The sequence below is a fragment of the Lynx canadensis genome, chromosome C2, assembly GCF_007474595.2.
Source record: "Lynx canadensis isolate LIC74 chromosome C2, mLynCan4.pri.v2, whole genome shotgun sequence".
Lineage (NCBI taxonomy): Eukaryota > Metazoa > Chordata > Mammalia > Carnivora > Felidae > Lynx > Lynx canadensis.
In genome coordinates this window covers 30854424-30870783 of record NC_044311.2, presented here as the reverse complement: position 1 = coordinate 30870783, position 16360 = coordinate 30854424, and the positions used below count along the sequence as shown (strand labels likewise).

The 16360-nt window shown below is 48.3% G+C and overlaps 1 protein-coding gene across 1 annotated transcript; it reads right to left on the bottom strand.

Moving 5' to 3' along the window:
- Positions 1 to 10778: 10778 nt before the first annotated feature.
- Positions 10779 to 11501, bottom strand: LOC116738290 (ephrin type-B receptor 1-like). The gene has a single exon (XM_032594576.1). The coding sequence runs from the start codon at positions 11499 to 11501 to the stop codon at positions 10779 to 10781; it is 723 nt and encodes a 240-aa protein (XP_032450467.1).
- Positions 11502 to 16360: the final 4859 nt, after the last annotated feature.

Sequence of the window (16360 nt, the reverse complement as noted above, 5' to 3'; positions counted from 1 at the left end):
GGGTTTTCTGGGACTGGACCAGGAGAACAGCCTGGCCCTTGAGCACCAGCATCTGTTCCTGTCCTGTCCCATCTGCAGACCGGTCACCTGCCACTAACTAAGAAATGTCAAAATGGGTGAGCGGCATGTGCCAACATGTCCTGATGCTATAGATGGACAAAGAACAGATCAAGGGTGGACACATGGCAGGAGGGAACGGGACAGAGGGGGACAGAGGAAAGCGAGGAATAGACCATGCCATGGAGGGAGCAAACCCCAAAAGGTCTGCAACAAGCAAACCACCTGATTTAATGATGTGTTGTACAGGAACGCTTGTCGAGTCCCGTACAACTGAACATCAGGGCAACTTGTGGAATGCTACCATGTTCAATGCCCCACATAGCAAGACAAATGTAAACTGAAACCACAGTGGGTTGCTGGTTTTCATCTACCAGATTGGCAAAGATAAAAATGATCGACATTTTGTTCTCTTGGCAAAGGTGTGGGGAGTAGGCACTCTCTTACGCTGTTGGAGGTAGCAAAATTGGTAGAAAATGCCTTTTTTTTTTTTTTTTTCTGGAGGACTATTCAGGAACGTCTCTCAAAATTAGAAATGTATATACTCTGATTCAGCAATTTTTCTTCTAAGAATTTCCTGCACCCTTAGTTCTTAGAAAAGTGCTTGGCACATAGAAAGTCCTCAATAAATATTCATTGCATAAATTAATTAAGGAATTTGACTCGCAGATATACTCGTACACAAGTACAAAGATAAATGCAAGGATCTTTGTTGAAATATTGTTTAGAAATAACAACAAAAAAAAACAGGAAGCAACCTACATGTATATAAATGAAGAACAATGAAGGCACACCCATTTAATACAACACTACAGAATCATTTGAAAAAATGAGGCAGATTTCTGTGTAATACAGAATAAGTACTTCATTGTTGAAAACTTCATTGTTAAATAAGAAACAGGTGGGGTGACTAGGTAAAAAGCCCTGTGTAATATGTCTCTATACAGGTGGGGAAAAGATATAGCTATATTCTGGGTGTGCAAATGCACACACTTTTCTTTGCATATTAGAAACTTTAACAGCTAGGGCCCCTGGTGAGGACAAGAGTGGGAGGGAAACTTTTTCCTATGTACTACCTGTCCAAAACATTTTTATTTTTAAAAAAATTTTTTTAACATTTATTCATTTTTGAGAGATGGAGAAACAGAGCACGAGTGGGTTAGGGGCAGAGAGAGAGGGAGAACAGAATCTGAAGCAGCCTCCATCCAGGCTCTGAGCTGTCAGCACAGCGGGGCTGTGAGCTTTGATGCGGGCTCAAACCCACGGACTAGGAGATCATGACCTGAGCTGAAGTTGGACGCTTAACTGAATGAACTGGTTACTCCGGCTCCCACAAAACATTTTTAAAATAACAACAAAAAGTAACTTTGCAGAAGAGAGATTTGCATAAAAGTTCTACCCCAGGGACTGGATCAGTGAGTCCTGATTCAATATTAGGAAGAAGGGCTCCAATGAACCAGGCTGCCTCAGGAAGTCTGAGTGTCTCATCACTGGAGGTGTTGAAAAGCAGGGTGGTGGACCCTGTGGGAAAGCAATGTATCATCTGGTGGGCTGGACTCACTCTCCTTAGAGGTCTTACCTAGCTGGGAGGAGCTATCCTCCACCAGGTCCCACCAGGGCAACATAGCTACTTGTGACTCCCTTGTACTCTGGACATTGTAACCACTTTCCAGAGAGCTAAGAATGTAGCAGATTCTTAGAAGTAAAATCGCTCAATCTATGTACAGAAGTATAAAGGGCCTGGCATCTGTAGGTACCCAGTAAGTACCTAAAGAAAGAATGAGCACAGGTATCACTAGATCCACATGAACTCACAAGTGGAATCCAACTTGACTGAAGAACAGAAGGCCAGAACTGCCCAGACCTGCAAGGAGGAGACCAGAGCAGGTCCCCAAGGGTAATACCCAAAGACCAAGTAACTCCAGTCACCACTAGGAATGTGTCCCCATTCCTAGTGACAGTGGGCTATTCCAGACAGAGTCCAGGGACAAGCCAGAAACCAAAGGACCTGTTTCTTTGTCCATCTCTTCCCCAGAACTGGGCCCTACCCTCAATAAAAACCTCTGTTAGGGCTGGGTTTGGCCCTCTCTGGCCCTGAATTTCTGTCCTGTGATTCTAAGAAACCTCCTGAGACTCCCCACAGTGCCTCATTAGCCTCACCCTCACCTCTCCTGATTTCCTCCTGACCCCCTTGGCCAGAAGCGCGCAAGCACACACGCACGCGCGCACACACACACACACACACACACACACACACACACACACGATAAGCCCAGCCTATCTGCAGCTGCACAGATTCATTCTGCAACAGGCTGGGAGGATCCACAGGAAGGTGGGATATTCTCTGTCATAGGGGATAACTCCTGGGGCCCAGAGCCAACCTAGACATACTCCTGTATACTAAGCCACATCTCCACAGGATTGGCCTGCCTTGCCCTCATTAGCTGGCCCTTGAAACAAAAATGGAAGGCCCAGCTGCCATATCAGCTGGTACTCAAGCTCTTAGTTAAGCCACCAAAGAGTGTAGATAGGACTTCTACAGGCAGAGACCTCTCCCCTAGGAAAAGACCAAGAGCATCCCTCTCTCCCTGTCCCTGTCAAAGCCCTCTTGGTAAACTAAGGTTTGCTCCTGGTGGTTTGCCCATGTCTGGGACACATCCCTTCTCTGTTTGCAAATATCCTGGGCTGACTCTTCTCAGTCTTTTCCACCCCACTTCCTTCAGGGAGAAATAAGACCCAGGAGCATTAGGGCACGGTCAACACAGCTTGTCAAAGGCCAAAAGCAATGGGAAAAGAATTCAGACTGTCAGAGCTCCCTGGGGCCCAGAACTGAAGAACCCCATTGCAAGCAGGCTCATACTCAGAATGATTTTGATCTTCATGCTTCAAAATGAAATGTAGTGATTCCTCACCCAGGCAAGCAAGTTTGTGTGGATGTTCGTCCTCAAGTTCTGCAGGCAGGGACTGCCCGGCTCCAGAGCGAGATGGGGACAGGAAGCAAAGAGGGAAAGTCTGACCCTCACCCTGCCTGAGCTGGGATTCCGCCCTGGGGGCCCATGCTGGTTCTGAGGCCCATTAGAGAGCCACAGTCAGGCCTCCGGCTGACAGCCCCACCACCTTCCCTCTGTCCCCTTTTATAAGCACAAAGCCTTAGACCTCATCCTTCCCAGGGAGCTTGGGGTTGCCCCTCAACCCTAAGATGCTATGCAACCTCTGGGTGGCTCAACTAGCAGATGAACATGTCAGAGGATCTGGAGAGACAGGGTTGCAGCCAGAGAGGCTAAAAGAAGCTGTTGGCAGTCAATGTGGAGCTCTGTGCTGTACAGTGGGCAAATGTATGGCCACAGAACACGGTGCCAGGGAGCCCTGACCCAAGAAACAACAGTGGATAACACAGTCACAAGAGAGGGTTATCTATGAGAGAACAGCTGAGGCAAGTCTGATAGTCCTGAAGACACATGTTGTATGTTTAAGGATGGTTAACTTTAACAAAATCCAGTCTCACATGCAAAGGGAGATGGTGGCCTCCCCAGACCGGGATTCTGATCCCTGCTCTGACATTAGCCAGCCAGGGCTCTCTAGACTGGTACCCAGAAATGCTCCCTGGCTTTCCTCTCTCTGTGGATACCGTGGTGGTCTCTCACCATCCCACACGCCTGTCCAGCTTGAGTAGTTTCAGACTCTCTAGTTCTGCATGGGCCAATGACGGTGCAGTAAGTGGTGACCTTAGGGCCTCAACTGGACCGCTCGCCCGTGACAATTCCACTACCCACACCGTCTGAGTAATGGCTACATGGTGTGTCTGTCAGCATCTTTTTTTTTTAATTTTTTTTTTCAACGTTTATTTATTTTTGGGACAGAGAGAGACAGAGCATGAACGGGGGAGGGGCAGAGAGAGAGAGGGAGACACAGAATGGGAAACAGGCTCCAGGCTCTGAGCCATCAGCCCAGAGCCTGACGCGGGGCTCGAACTCACAGACCGCGAGATGGTGACCTGGCTGAAGTCGGACGCTTAACCGACTGCGCCACCCAGGCGCCCCTCTGTCAGCATCTTTGATAGCACACATTTAGTAAGCGGTGGATTCCATGCCGGGCAGCTCTTGTGCACAGAACACTGCCAAATTGTTCTCAGTCACTCCAGCACTGACCTGGGAGAATCACAACTGTTTGGTCAACACCAATGGAATTTGGTGCTTCCATCCAGGTCTTTCAAAGGCAGAGGGGCAGCACAGATCACAAGAGGACTTGGAACCTGACGCTCCCCTCTCTTCCCTCCCTTCCCCTCTTGCTGTCCTCCACTATCACCAGGGCACAGGACCGAGTGCTCCTGCCTCATATGCTGGAGTCAGGGAGGCACTGGGGCATCCTTCCAGCTCTGTTTGCTGTTGCTCATGCTGGTGTCACAGCCCATTACATCCAGCCAATTACATTAGATTCCTCTCTGGAGGGCAGTGGGCAGGGCCACTGTAGGGAGCAGAGGAAGACCAAGAGACTTCTAAATGAAGTAGCCTGTTGGGAAATCCTATTATGAAGCTCATCTTACAAGGCTTCGGTGTTAACGACCCTGTCCTCCCCAAGCCCTGAGCAGAGCTGGTCTCCCTGGGGCTGGAGTGGAGGCTGACTGAGCTGCAGGCTTCCTCTCACTCACCAGCCAACAGCTGATGGGCTGGAGCTAGAAGACAGGGTTCCCCAGTGCCCCGGATGCAGCTGCCAGGCTGGTGGCTGCACCTGTGCACACACCTTCACACACACACACACACCCTCCCCTTGGGACCCACTTTCTCTTTCAGCACCCAGGATGAGAATGCAGGTGGTAACCCAAAGCTGGGACCAGCAACCCCAAGAGAGATGGAAATAGGCTCCAAAACTTTTTTTTCCAAGGTGAGTGAAATTAGACATATTTTTCTCCACCTTCAAATCCTGCAGATTTTCTGTCTCAACTCCCCCAGGCTTATAAATTGGCTCATCTCAGCCACTCAAGTTGACAAAGGCACCAAAACTGTTCAAAGGTTCAAAATGTCCCTTGGGTTTCCAGGCATGAAGGAATTTACATGTAGGTGGAAAATTACCATGAAAAAAGGCCCCATTTGAAGAAAGGGGAGTGCCTAAGCAGCTGGGGAAGGACAGCAGCCTCTGGGGCATTGGCAAGGGAGTGGATGGCTTGAGGAGTGCCTGGGAGGGCTACACAGGACAAGTGCCAGAGAGGGTGTAGGCCCTAGCTCAGGGCTTTGACAGACATGTGGGGAGTGGGAGAGACATGAAACAGGGAGTTGGATGAACCAAGAACTGCTCTGGTCTTCTCCAGAAGTTGTCAAGGTCCAGCCAACGTCTGGAGTTGGGATGGATGGTCTCAGCTGACTTGAGAGTCCCCTGGAAAAGCCATGTGGATTCCTGGTTACGGCACATACATCCTCAGCTCCAACCCTGATTGGCAGGACCTGAGAAAGTCACAGGAGTCCTGCAGGCTTGACGGTGCCCTTGAGGGCAGCAATCCACCCCTGATGTTTGTTTGGAGAATAGCCCTGAGTGATCCAGCTGGTGCTGGCCAGCTGCAGGAAAGGCTGCTTTTTTCTGTAACTTCCAGACAGTCCTCCCTCAGCTTTCTGTCCCTCACTCCTCTGTCCATAGCCCCCTTCTCAGGCTTTCTAGCAGCTCAGCTTGTAGGGCCCTGCTCAAAGTGTGTTGATGTTCTGAGCATCTCCCCGCTGCTGGCCAGCTAGCCTCGTGCTCAGTCTGCCCAGCTTCCAGCCCACTCCTGCAGTCCCTTTTCCCAGACTCCTTCCATGTCACCTCAGGTCCACCCTTCTACAAATCCCACAAGCCCAAGATGCCTTCAGTGACCTCCTCTGAGCCCCCTTCTTCTATACTCCAGCAACATAGAAGGTTCTGGTCTAGAGCTTAGATCTGGGGTCCTTGGCCTGGGCTCCACTTGACGTACGCAATACAATCTTAGAAGGGGTCACCTGGGGATATCATTTTATAAAACCTCTCCTGTGGGGTCTCATGCCCACCATGGAATCAAGAATCACTGCTGCAGATGACCATCCTCCTCAGGCTTGGGGAGTCTTCTCTCCTCACTCAGACCTCCAGCTCACAAAGACCACCTGCCTACACAACCTGCCTCAAGGCAGTTTGCATGGGCCATACCTTTCAAATGTGTATTAACTGACCCACTGACTTGTTGAGGGACAGTGAATCACACGGACATGCTGATCACTGGTCACTGCTGGACAGCCATGGAGCTGGGCCCACGCAGGTGCAGGCAAGTGATGGATGAATATTCAGGTCTCCTGCTGACCTGTGTCTCTGAGTGGGGGCACCACATGACACCTTCATTCCAGAATTTTACCCCCTTAGAAGCCAGAGTCAGATGGTGTGTTTCAGGGCTTAAGGGCAATGCCATGGCATCGCATGGCTTTCATAGCATTCTCATATGCACTAATTATCCACTTAATTCTCATACACCCTAAGAAGTAGGCACAGAAGAAAGGGCTCTAATGGGAAAAGACTTACCTTAAAACGACCCAGAAGCTCACAGCAGAGTCAGGACTAAAACCAGTTCCTATCTCTAGGTTAGACCTCTTCCACCTGAATATACCCCTTTCCCCTTTCATTTTCCTACACCCTCCCCTCGAGTGACAGCACCAACAACAAAGGCCTGGGCCCAATGGGTCAGCGTGTGCCTTCTACAGTGGTGAGCCAAGGCTGGCCTAAACACCCACAGGAACAGGAATAAGGGAGGATAGCAGGGAAGGTCATACATAGCATTGTGATTCTCTGAGTCCTGAGTATGGCTGGAGATGCAGGCTAATGAGACAGCTCCTTTTGGAAGCTCCCAGGACTATGTCTGGAAAGGAAAGCCAGGCCCTCAAGGAGTACTCAGGGGCAGAAACAGAATCAAGCCCCATGAGTACATTGCTCCAGCTAGGATCTGGCTGCCAGAGGCTGTTCTAGCACCTGAGACCCCTCCCTGGGCACCCAAATGGGATACCATAGTCTCCAAGCTTCCAACAGACAGCTAAGAGGCCTACACATGCCAGGTTCCCCCTAGCAACTGTCAGTCTCAGCCCAGCCCTCCTCCCCAAGACTGACTTCAGCTGGCACAATATTTCAGGCTCCATGGCACAGAGGAAGCTTGCTGAGTGCCAGCTCTCAGCACCCCTGGCCCCAGGGATGGGCAGACTGCAGGCACCCACACAGAAATCAACTTAGCCATCAACCTGAGTAGGGAAGGTATGGGGTGGGTAAAGACAAAGCCATGAGTGCTCATTGATCGACTATACTATGAGCATAAGGTTTGAAGTTGGGGCAGATGGGCCATTTTCCTAGTAATTAATAATTTTATAGGGATCAGAGTCACTGGAGGGGTCAGCAGGCTACTATGACTCTGACTGATTGGTCCAATCTGTGTGAGTATAAAGGATGAGTCCAGAAGAGGCCTTGGGCCATGGAGCCCTCTAGAAAGTGTTCTGCCACTTGTGGCACATCCTAACGTGTAAGGTACCCCCAACAGCTTCCTCTGCTTGCCCCCATCTTGCCGCCACCCTCCTCAGGACAGGAGAGCTCTAGGCCAGGACCACTCTTCACTGGCTGGGCTACCTAACTGGTCTCCAGGTGCTTCTGCACAACAGAACAACAGGTCACCATGACTTTGACAGGAGAAGGTTTAGCAGACACAAAGTGAAGGTCAGAATAAGGTTCCTGTCCATGATGAAAGTCTGTCTTGCCAGAAAATAATATAAAGATATTCTATAGATTTGACACATGCAAAGGCCCAGATTCAAATATCCAGAGAAAAGTTTATCAGGTCAGTATAACTGAGCGAAGCCCAGAATCATCCAGGTTTGGCCCAGCCAGGCTCCAGGGCATTAATTCTCAGGGCTGTGTTGGAGGAGAGTAGCTTGCCTTCCCTCCCCAGTCCTGCCAGGACAGCTGAAAGGGGCTCACCGTGTCTCACCCACAATTCTCTGGCATCCCCCATTCTCCATGCTTCTGGCCTGATGAAAACTGGCTACACTAGGTGGGCCACCCCAGAACTGCCGTCAAGGGCTATGGTGCCTACCTGACAGCACAGCACAAGCACCCAAAATGGGTGGGGGTACCCTCGCCTGGAGACACATACAGGGACGAGTCACAAATCCTTCCACATGCACTGCCCATCTCCATCCAAAGGGTGCAGAGTCCTCCCGATATCACCGTCGATGGCCAAGACCTCTTTGCCTCCCTGGGGCAGCCTGCTTAGTTCTGGAAAGGGAGTCCTGGATGATCATCCATCAAAGCCAGATTACTAGCAGAGCCAATGGCTAAGATTTGGAGGATGTATCTTAAAGTCCTTGAGATAGAAAAAAAAGGGGGGCTTCTCTGCCCTTCTAGGACACAAGCTCAGCCAGGCTGCTGGGCTGTGAGACCCATGACACCACCTGGCTTGCCACTCTCCACTCTCAGAAATGCCACCAAAACGTGGCTGCCTATGCTTCTAAAATGGCAAAGTGATGCCCTGGCCACCCCGTTTCCTCCACCCTCCAGCGTGTTTGCAATAGGCAATTTGTGAAATCAAGTCAGTTTCATAATAACTCTAGATTAGGAACATCCACCAAAAGTCAGAAGGGGGTTGGAGCTGGGTAGGGAGAATGGAAAGAAGCCACTTGGATTTACTTATTTGTCTCCATAGGCCATCCCACAACAACCGCAGGAGGTGACTTGACAAACAGCACAGACAGCAGAACCCCCCAAAAGAGAAAAGTTCCAATTAGCCCAAAGAAATGAGAGACTGTTCCCAGAGTCCCAATTAAATCAGAACCAATCAATGCTTGCCCTGGTTCCTGCCATTCTGCTCGGGAAATAATGGGAAAAGCGAGACGGCCCCAGCCAGCAAGTGCAGTGTGGCAGCTCTTTGAAGCCTGAAGAAATCACCAGCACTTTTGCAAGCGTGCCTGGCAGCTGCCGCACCTGCACCTTTAAGAACTCAGCCTAGTGCCTGGGTCCCCACTCAGACCCTGACAAATGCCAAAAAGGGCGCCTCCTGCCCCACCTCCAACCGGGGGGACAAAGAGGAACGCTGTGGGGCCAGGCTAGGCTGGTTTTAAAACTGTCTGCCTCGATTCATCACTTGATCTGGCACTCTCTCCCCTCTGTTTCCACACCATCCATCACGGGCACCATAACCAAGAAATCCAATAAAGACACAAAGGCCTTAGTTCTCCCCTCTCAGCAGGCCTCAGAAAGGCTGTGTGAGTGCCCCAGCCCAGGCAATTAGCTGAGTCCAAAGGATCGCAGAGCTGATGGGCATTAGCAATCCTGTGCCTGGTGCTTGGCTGCAGGTATTTGGGGAGCAAGCTAAGAGAGGAAAGGGACAGGCAAAGACAATCTGGTGGTCAGGTGGAGTGTCAGAGGGGGGCAACAGGGAGGATGGCTGATAGGAAGCTCATGAGAGAGCAGAGGGAGCTAATGGAGCTCCAACTCCAACCTGCCCCCAGAGGTCTGGGGCAACCTAAACGATGAGTTAGGGTCAAGGTGGTCATTTCTGAGGTCTATGTGGGAAGCCTTGCCCTTGAAAGAATCTGAAACTTTGAATGCCACAGGCAAAATTTAATCGAGGAACGAAGTCTTCTCTTCCCCAACTCTGGACACCCCCTCCCTGTATTCAGCTTCCATGCACTTAATAAAGAAATAAGTCATGGATTCTCTAGACCATCCTATTCATTCTCAGAGAAGAATCTCAAGCCAGTTCAGCTCATTTATTGCCATGTATTAGACATGTGCTCTCTTGGACTGAGGAGAGCCAATGTGAGCACACAGTTCCCTGACACTCCCAAACTGCCAAGTTCGTATCACTCTGTATCCTTCGGAAGCAAAAGTAATACAATACCTGATACCACCTCCCCCCATTGCATTGGCTCATCTCCTTCCAGTACACAAAAGCTAGGTCCACCCCTGCCCCTGGCACTGAGCCCCTGGAGGAAGACAGCTGAGCAAAAGGCTTTGAGTTAATGACCTACATGGGTTCAAGACCAAGTTGGGTGCTGGGGGAACTGAACTGAAATGACTTAAAATATTTTGCAAATTCAGTCACTTCTCAACTACCCTTGAGTGAACTGCCCATGACAACCCAAATTCTCTATGCTTCAGAGCATGGGGCTGGACATGATGCATGGAGCATGGGGTGTGTGCATGGTGAAGGTCAAGAGAGTGCATATACACACAAAACAGAATATGAATGTCCAGGGTTATTACGTGATTACCTATCATTTGGAATTCTATCTCTTCCCCCATCATGAACACTGCATTCTGGTTGGACACGGTTGAAAAATCATCATAGCTGGGGATGTAGATGCCCCAGAGCTTTTGTGTGTTTTTTTTTTAAGTTTAAAATTTATTTTTGAGAGACAGAAAGAGAGATAGAGACAGAGAGAGAGATAGAAGCAGAGAGACAGGGAGGGGCAGAGGGAGAGGCAGAGAGAGAATCCCAAGCAGGGTCAGTGCTGTCAGTGCAGAGCCTGATGCAGGGCTTGAACCAAAGAGCCATGAGATCATGACCTGAGCCGCAAAAAAGAGTCAGATGCTTAACTGACTGAGCCACCCAGGAACCCCCCAACTCCCACAGAGCTTTGTAATAAGCCATCAGGCTCTTCTGCTCCTTTATGACCCAAAGCTGGAGGTGGGGAAGATTTGCAGATTGGACCCTGTCCCAGGTGGGCAAGAAGCAGAGGCCTTAAGAGGCCCTAGGACTTACCCTTGCAGGCCACACTGTTCTCAGGCTCATAGCCAGGCTTGCAGGTGCAGCGCCCAATGGGCACCATCCACTCTCCATCCCCATTGCAGTAGAGTTTGATGGGCACGTCCACTTCCTCTGCATTGGGGATGCATGTCCCCCGAGCAATCACCAGAGACGTGCTCTCTGCCCCAGTCATGGTCTCTGGAAACACGGCAAAATTTTGCACAATGCTGGGACACTTCTTGAAGAAGACGCGAACAGAAAGGAGAGACATACAGGCTCCATAATCCTGGAAAGCGAGGTAAAAACCATTCCGAGTAAGAGGGCCAAAGCTCCTGACTTCTGTGTTGACCTTCATCAACCTTCCCCCAAAGTCCACCTGGGAGAAGCTCTCATCTGCAGCAATGGTGTCTACTTTGAGGTAGGGGGCCTCGGACCAGAAGGCTGACTTCTTGGTGGCAATAACTGAGTCCGTCTCATAGTAGTACAAGTTGAAGGTCTCCTTGCAGGAACCTGGGACGTTGGGGAGGCTGCTGCAGTCTCTCACAGTGAAGCGCATCTCTGTGTAGATGCGATGAGCCCCCCGCCGGTTGATGAAGGTGGTGAGCAGCCAGTTGTTCTGGTTGGGCTCAAAGACGTTGCACACCTGGTAGGTGCGAATGGTGTTCAGGTTTTCATCGTAGCCACTGACTTCTTCCCACTGTACCAAGCAGGCCGCAGACACACACATGCAAAAACACAAAATAGAGAGTAAGAAGAAAAAAAAGAGGCAGAGCAAAGAAGCCTCGTTCTGCAGAGGGCCTTATGAGCTCACTAGTCCAGCCACTTGACGTGAGAAATAAAACATACCTAACCCTAATTTGTTTTTAAAGACCTCCTTATATGCAGACTTCAAATATTTCTCTGCTGGTCACCCTGAAATAGAACAGACTTTACTCTAGAAAACCTTCCTTCATCTAACCTACAGCACTCCTGCTGTGACTATGGCTCATCACCTCCACAGGACAAGCCTGCAGCTATCTGCCCTATGTGATGGCAAGGACTTGATTCCTGAGTGACACAGCCTCTCCTCTCCACAACCACTCTGTGGATTAGGGGTCTAATTACAGGACACCCCTCACCTTAGAAATCCTCATTTCCGAACCTAATTCTTTATGGTGGTTCCTTTAGAGTTGTGAAAAACATATGAATATAAGGCTTTTCACAACCTCTCAACAAACTTAGATTCTCATAAACTTTTGTTTTATAACATCAATTCCTTTGAAAAAGCTAAACCATAAAACTGGTAGGAGTAGGGGCTGCTAAGTGAGATGCTTAAGGAAACAAATCAAGCTTCATTGGGTGCAAACTGAAAGCAGGGATGTAATGGAGGAGAATGCTGGAGGATGTCACATAGGGAGGAAGGAGAGCTTCTTAACAGGGGAGAGACAGCATGCTTCACACTAGAAAAAAAAATTCTCATTTTTAGCAGCCCTGCAGGTGGGAAAGAGAAGAGGAACAACGCATTTATTAAGTGGTGTCTCTTGATCTTCCCTTTAACACTGAAAACTAGATATTATCACCCCCAATTTACAGATGAAAAGATATCATGCAATTCACCCATGGTCACATGGCCATAAGAGACAGGATAGAGAGGAGAAAGAGGTATTTTGAATGGCCAAAGAAATTCACTTCCACCAGGGGTGGGAGGAGAGTCATGGGGCATTCTCTCTTCCTTGGGTTGGGACAGGAAGCCACTACCTGTACTGGCGAGCTCTCAGGACCCTGACTTCAAGAACTGAGAGTACTCCCAGGACGTTTCAATGTGTTCATTAAATTCTGTTCTGCTTGCCAGAAACAAATAAGGGACCCAAGAAATTAAACTTCTCCTTTTTAATGTTCATTTATTTTGGGAGTGGAGACAGAGAGAGTGCGTGCGCACGAGCATGTGTGAGCAGGGGAGGGACAGAGAGAGAGTGAGAGAAAATCCCAAGCCGGCTCTGGGCTGTCAGCACAGAGCCTTATGTAGGGTTCAATCCCATGGACCGCAAGATCATGACCTGAGCCAAAATCAAGAGCTGGATGCTCAACTGACTGAACCACCCAGGCGCCCCAAGAAATTAAACTTTATCTTACGTGAAAAGAAAAAACAGATGAAGATCCTTGACTTTGATATTTAGCAGTGGCAAAAAGTAAAAGTACAAAATAGTATCTATTTCTTTAAATATTGTGCTAATCGCTTATTATTCACAGTGTAGAGCTGAAATATATAAAATAGAATTCTTAATTTAAAAAGCTGACGTCAGGGCACCTGGGTGGTTCAATCGGTTAAGTGTCCGACTTCGGCTCAGGTCTTGATCTCGTGGTTCATGAGTTCAAGCCCAGTGTCGGGTTCTGTGCTGACAGCTCAGAGACTGGAGCCTATTTCATACTCTGTGTCTCCCTCTCTCTCTCTGCCCTTCCTCCACTGTCTCTCTCTCTTTCAAAAATAAATAAACATTAAAAAAATTTTTTAAGTTGAAGTCAATCTTGCGTGCATGGAAAATATACACAGTTGCTTCTTGCACAGAATTAAGCCCCCTGTAAGAGCAGGAGGGCCAGGCTGCCCTTCAAGCTTGCGCCAGAGCATCTGAGACCAGGCGTGGTGTGTAGAACAAACAGGCACGTAGAGAGCTGGCCCTGCCCACCCAGACCTGAAGAGGGTGGCCACTTCTGCCGCCCGGGCCCTGCCACTGAGGCACCTGAGTACCAATCTATCCAAGGCTCTTCTCCCCCATCCCCTTCCAGCACCCCCAGGAGTCAGTCTCTTCCTCAGCTTGGAGTCCTTGGTGAGTTCTTTCCAGATCCTTGCACATTGCCAAACGTCACCTGGAACTTTGCTTAATTTCTTATCGATTCCCTAGATGTCAAGGAACCACTTTTAACCCCTCTTAAAGATTGTGTAATGTTCTAGTTAAATGTGTTTGTTAAAGTTATGTTCTGCTTGCCTGGGCTTCTGGAACCAGAAGCAAATATATTACAGAGAAGTCGCTGACAGCTGTTTTAGTTTCAATTTTCAGACCTCTCTCCCTTTCGTGGCCATTTTGAAATAACATTTCCCCAGTTGACCCTATGTGACTTCTGAGAGGACAGCTTTCTTTTGCTGTTTTGTAGGTGCTTAAGCACAGTCCTAGTCCATGACTTCAGTTGGCCTGTGTGAAGTGGCGGCACAAACACAGGGCCCCTTTGTCAATGCACAGGTGAAGCCTGCGGCCCCATTTAGGGCAGGGACCTGTCCCAGCCAGAGCCGTTGACCCACTCAAGACTGCTGCGGCTTCGCTATATGGGAGCAGGACAGGAAGCCCGCCTTTCAGGGCTCACCTTAGCACTGAGACTGTCACCACCAGCAGGTCTTAAATAGACAGAATGAGGCATTTATACTCTTGCGGAGCGGGGATATTGAGAACATTTATCTTAGAAAATGACACTGATTGGTATTATAAGACCCAATAGAGGTAATCGTTTCAAACATTAACCTCTCTGGGCCTCAGTTTTCTCATCTGTAAAATGAGGAATCATACTGGGTGACCTCAAGTTATAAAATCTACACAGATTTAATTGATTCCATGACAGCTCCTAAGGGAGCGATCAAAGCAAATTAGGAGAAATACAGTTGTATATTCAAAGGGAAAGAGTAGAGAGAAATTGAGAGAAAGGAAATAACTTCCCTGTTGTTTGGGGAAAGGCCATCACAGAGCCTCACATTCATTTCTTTCTCTCTTTCATTCTCCTGTCAGCAGGTATGACAGGGGTTGGAAAAATATGCTTACAGAGTGGGCTAGAGTAGGCATGAATGCCTTCCGGGCAAGAGGCAATTAGGACCGGGGGCCTTGAAGAAAGAGAATTATTTTGGCAAACAGAGAGGCGGGTGGAATGGCATTCTTAGCAGGGAGGGACAAACATTGTTATTTGTCTGTGATATCTGGAGTCAGCCTCGTTGCTTTATAGTTATACCTCATTCATTCATCAATGAAAAAAAAATATTTGCTGAATGCCAACTTTATGCCAGGTATTCTATTAACCACTGGGGATACAACAATATGACGCTTATAATCTCGTAAGAGAAACAGAAATTAGACAAATGGTGATTAAAATAACTAAATAATTACAATTGTGCTAGCTGCTGTGAGGGAAAATTACAGGGTGTCTAGAGAGGGGGTGTACCTGATACAGAGAGGAGTGTCAGGGAAGAACCTCCAAACTGAGAGGGGATGGACGGATAGAAGTTAGAAGAAGTGTGTGTTTGCTGGGGCCAAGAGGGACAGAGGAGGAGTGGGGAATCTAGGCCCAGGAACAGCAATTGCAAAGGCCCTGTGGTGGGAAAATGTGGCCTGGAGCCATTGAGTAATGCTGCCTGTGTGACAGAAGAGTCATAAAAAACTGCAGATGCAGGAATAAGACTGAGGAGAGGGTGAGTCTGGTCAAGAACTCTGAATTTCATCCTGAGGGTAACTGGAAGTCATTGATGAGTTTCCGTGAGGAAAAGTACAGGTGATCAGAGCTGAGGTTTTAGAAGATTTATCTGATGTAAAGTAGAGATTGGGTTGGAGGGCCACCCCAATAGATGGTGGGGACAACTGGGTGCAGGTATGGTAGTACAGGCAACAGAGGACAGTAGGTTGGAGTAAACCAGTGGAAACTGAAAAGATAATCCTGGGGTAGAACCTCTAGGTTTTCTTGAGCCGAGTGTGAGGTGGAGGACAGAGAGAGACCTGACCAGACCCAAGGCCCACATATCCCTTAATACTCTTCCACACATCAGAGCTTTGAGCTCTGCTGTGTCCCTGGGGCACACCACTCCTAACTCCTTACAAGAGTGGATATCCTACCCGTGGATGTGCAGAACTCAGATTCTTTCACTCAAGGCCTGCAACAGCCCTGGTCCCTGTGACACACTCTCACTGCCTATCTCCAAGCTGATTTCCTACGGGTCTCTGTTCAGTGGCAGCTTCTCAGCCTCTCCTTCTAGGCAACTGACATACTGCTTCTGTGTTCCTTTCTATAATTGTCTTTTACCATTAAAATGAGAACAAAGCACCATGATTTGCTTATCAGCTTGGCAAAAAATTAAAGAGATACAATAGCAAGTCTTGGTAAGAATCTGAAGCCAAGGGGACTCACAAGCCTAGTGGCGACAGTGTGACTGGTGGAATCTTTTAGAAGTCAAATCAACAGTTTCTCTCAACATTTCAAATGTTGGCCACAACTCAAATAAGCAGGGAAAAGGTACATCATTAAAAAAAAAAAAAATCATTGTGATAACTGAGTAGCTATCTGGGAAAAAAACACAGCTTTGCATCCATACCTTGTTCCTTACTTCAGGATAAATTCCTAGTGAAGCAAAGATTTAAATATTAAAAGTCAAACCAGAAAAATACTAAAAGAAACCCTGGAGATAATTTATGTATAGTAATTATAACATGAAACACAGAAGCCACAAATGAACAGATTGATCAATTCAGCTCTACAAAGTTTTTTCTTAAGTGACATAAGAGAAATGGCCAGAAGTAAAATCAAAAGGAAAAAAAAGAAAATATGCTGGGAAGAAACCACTTATACTTTATCACAGAT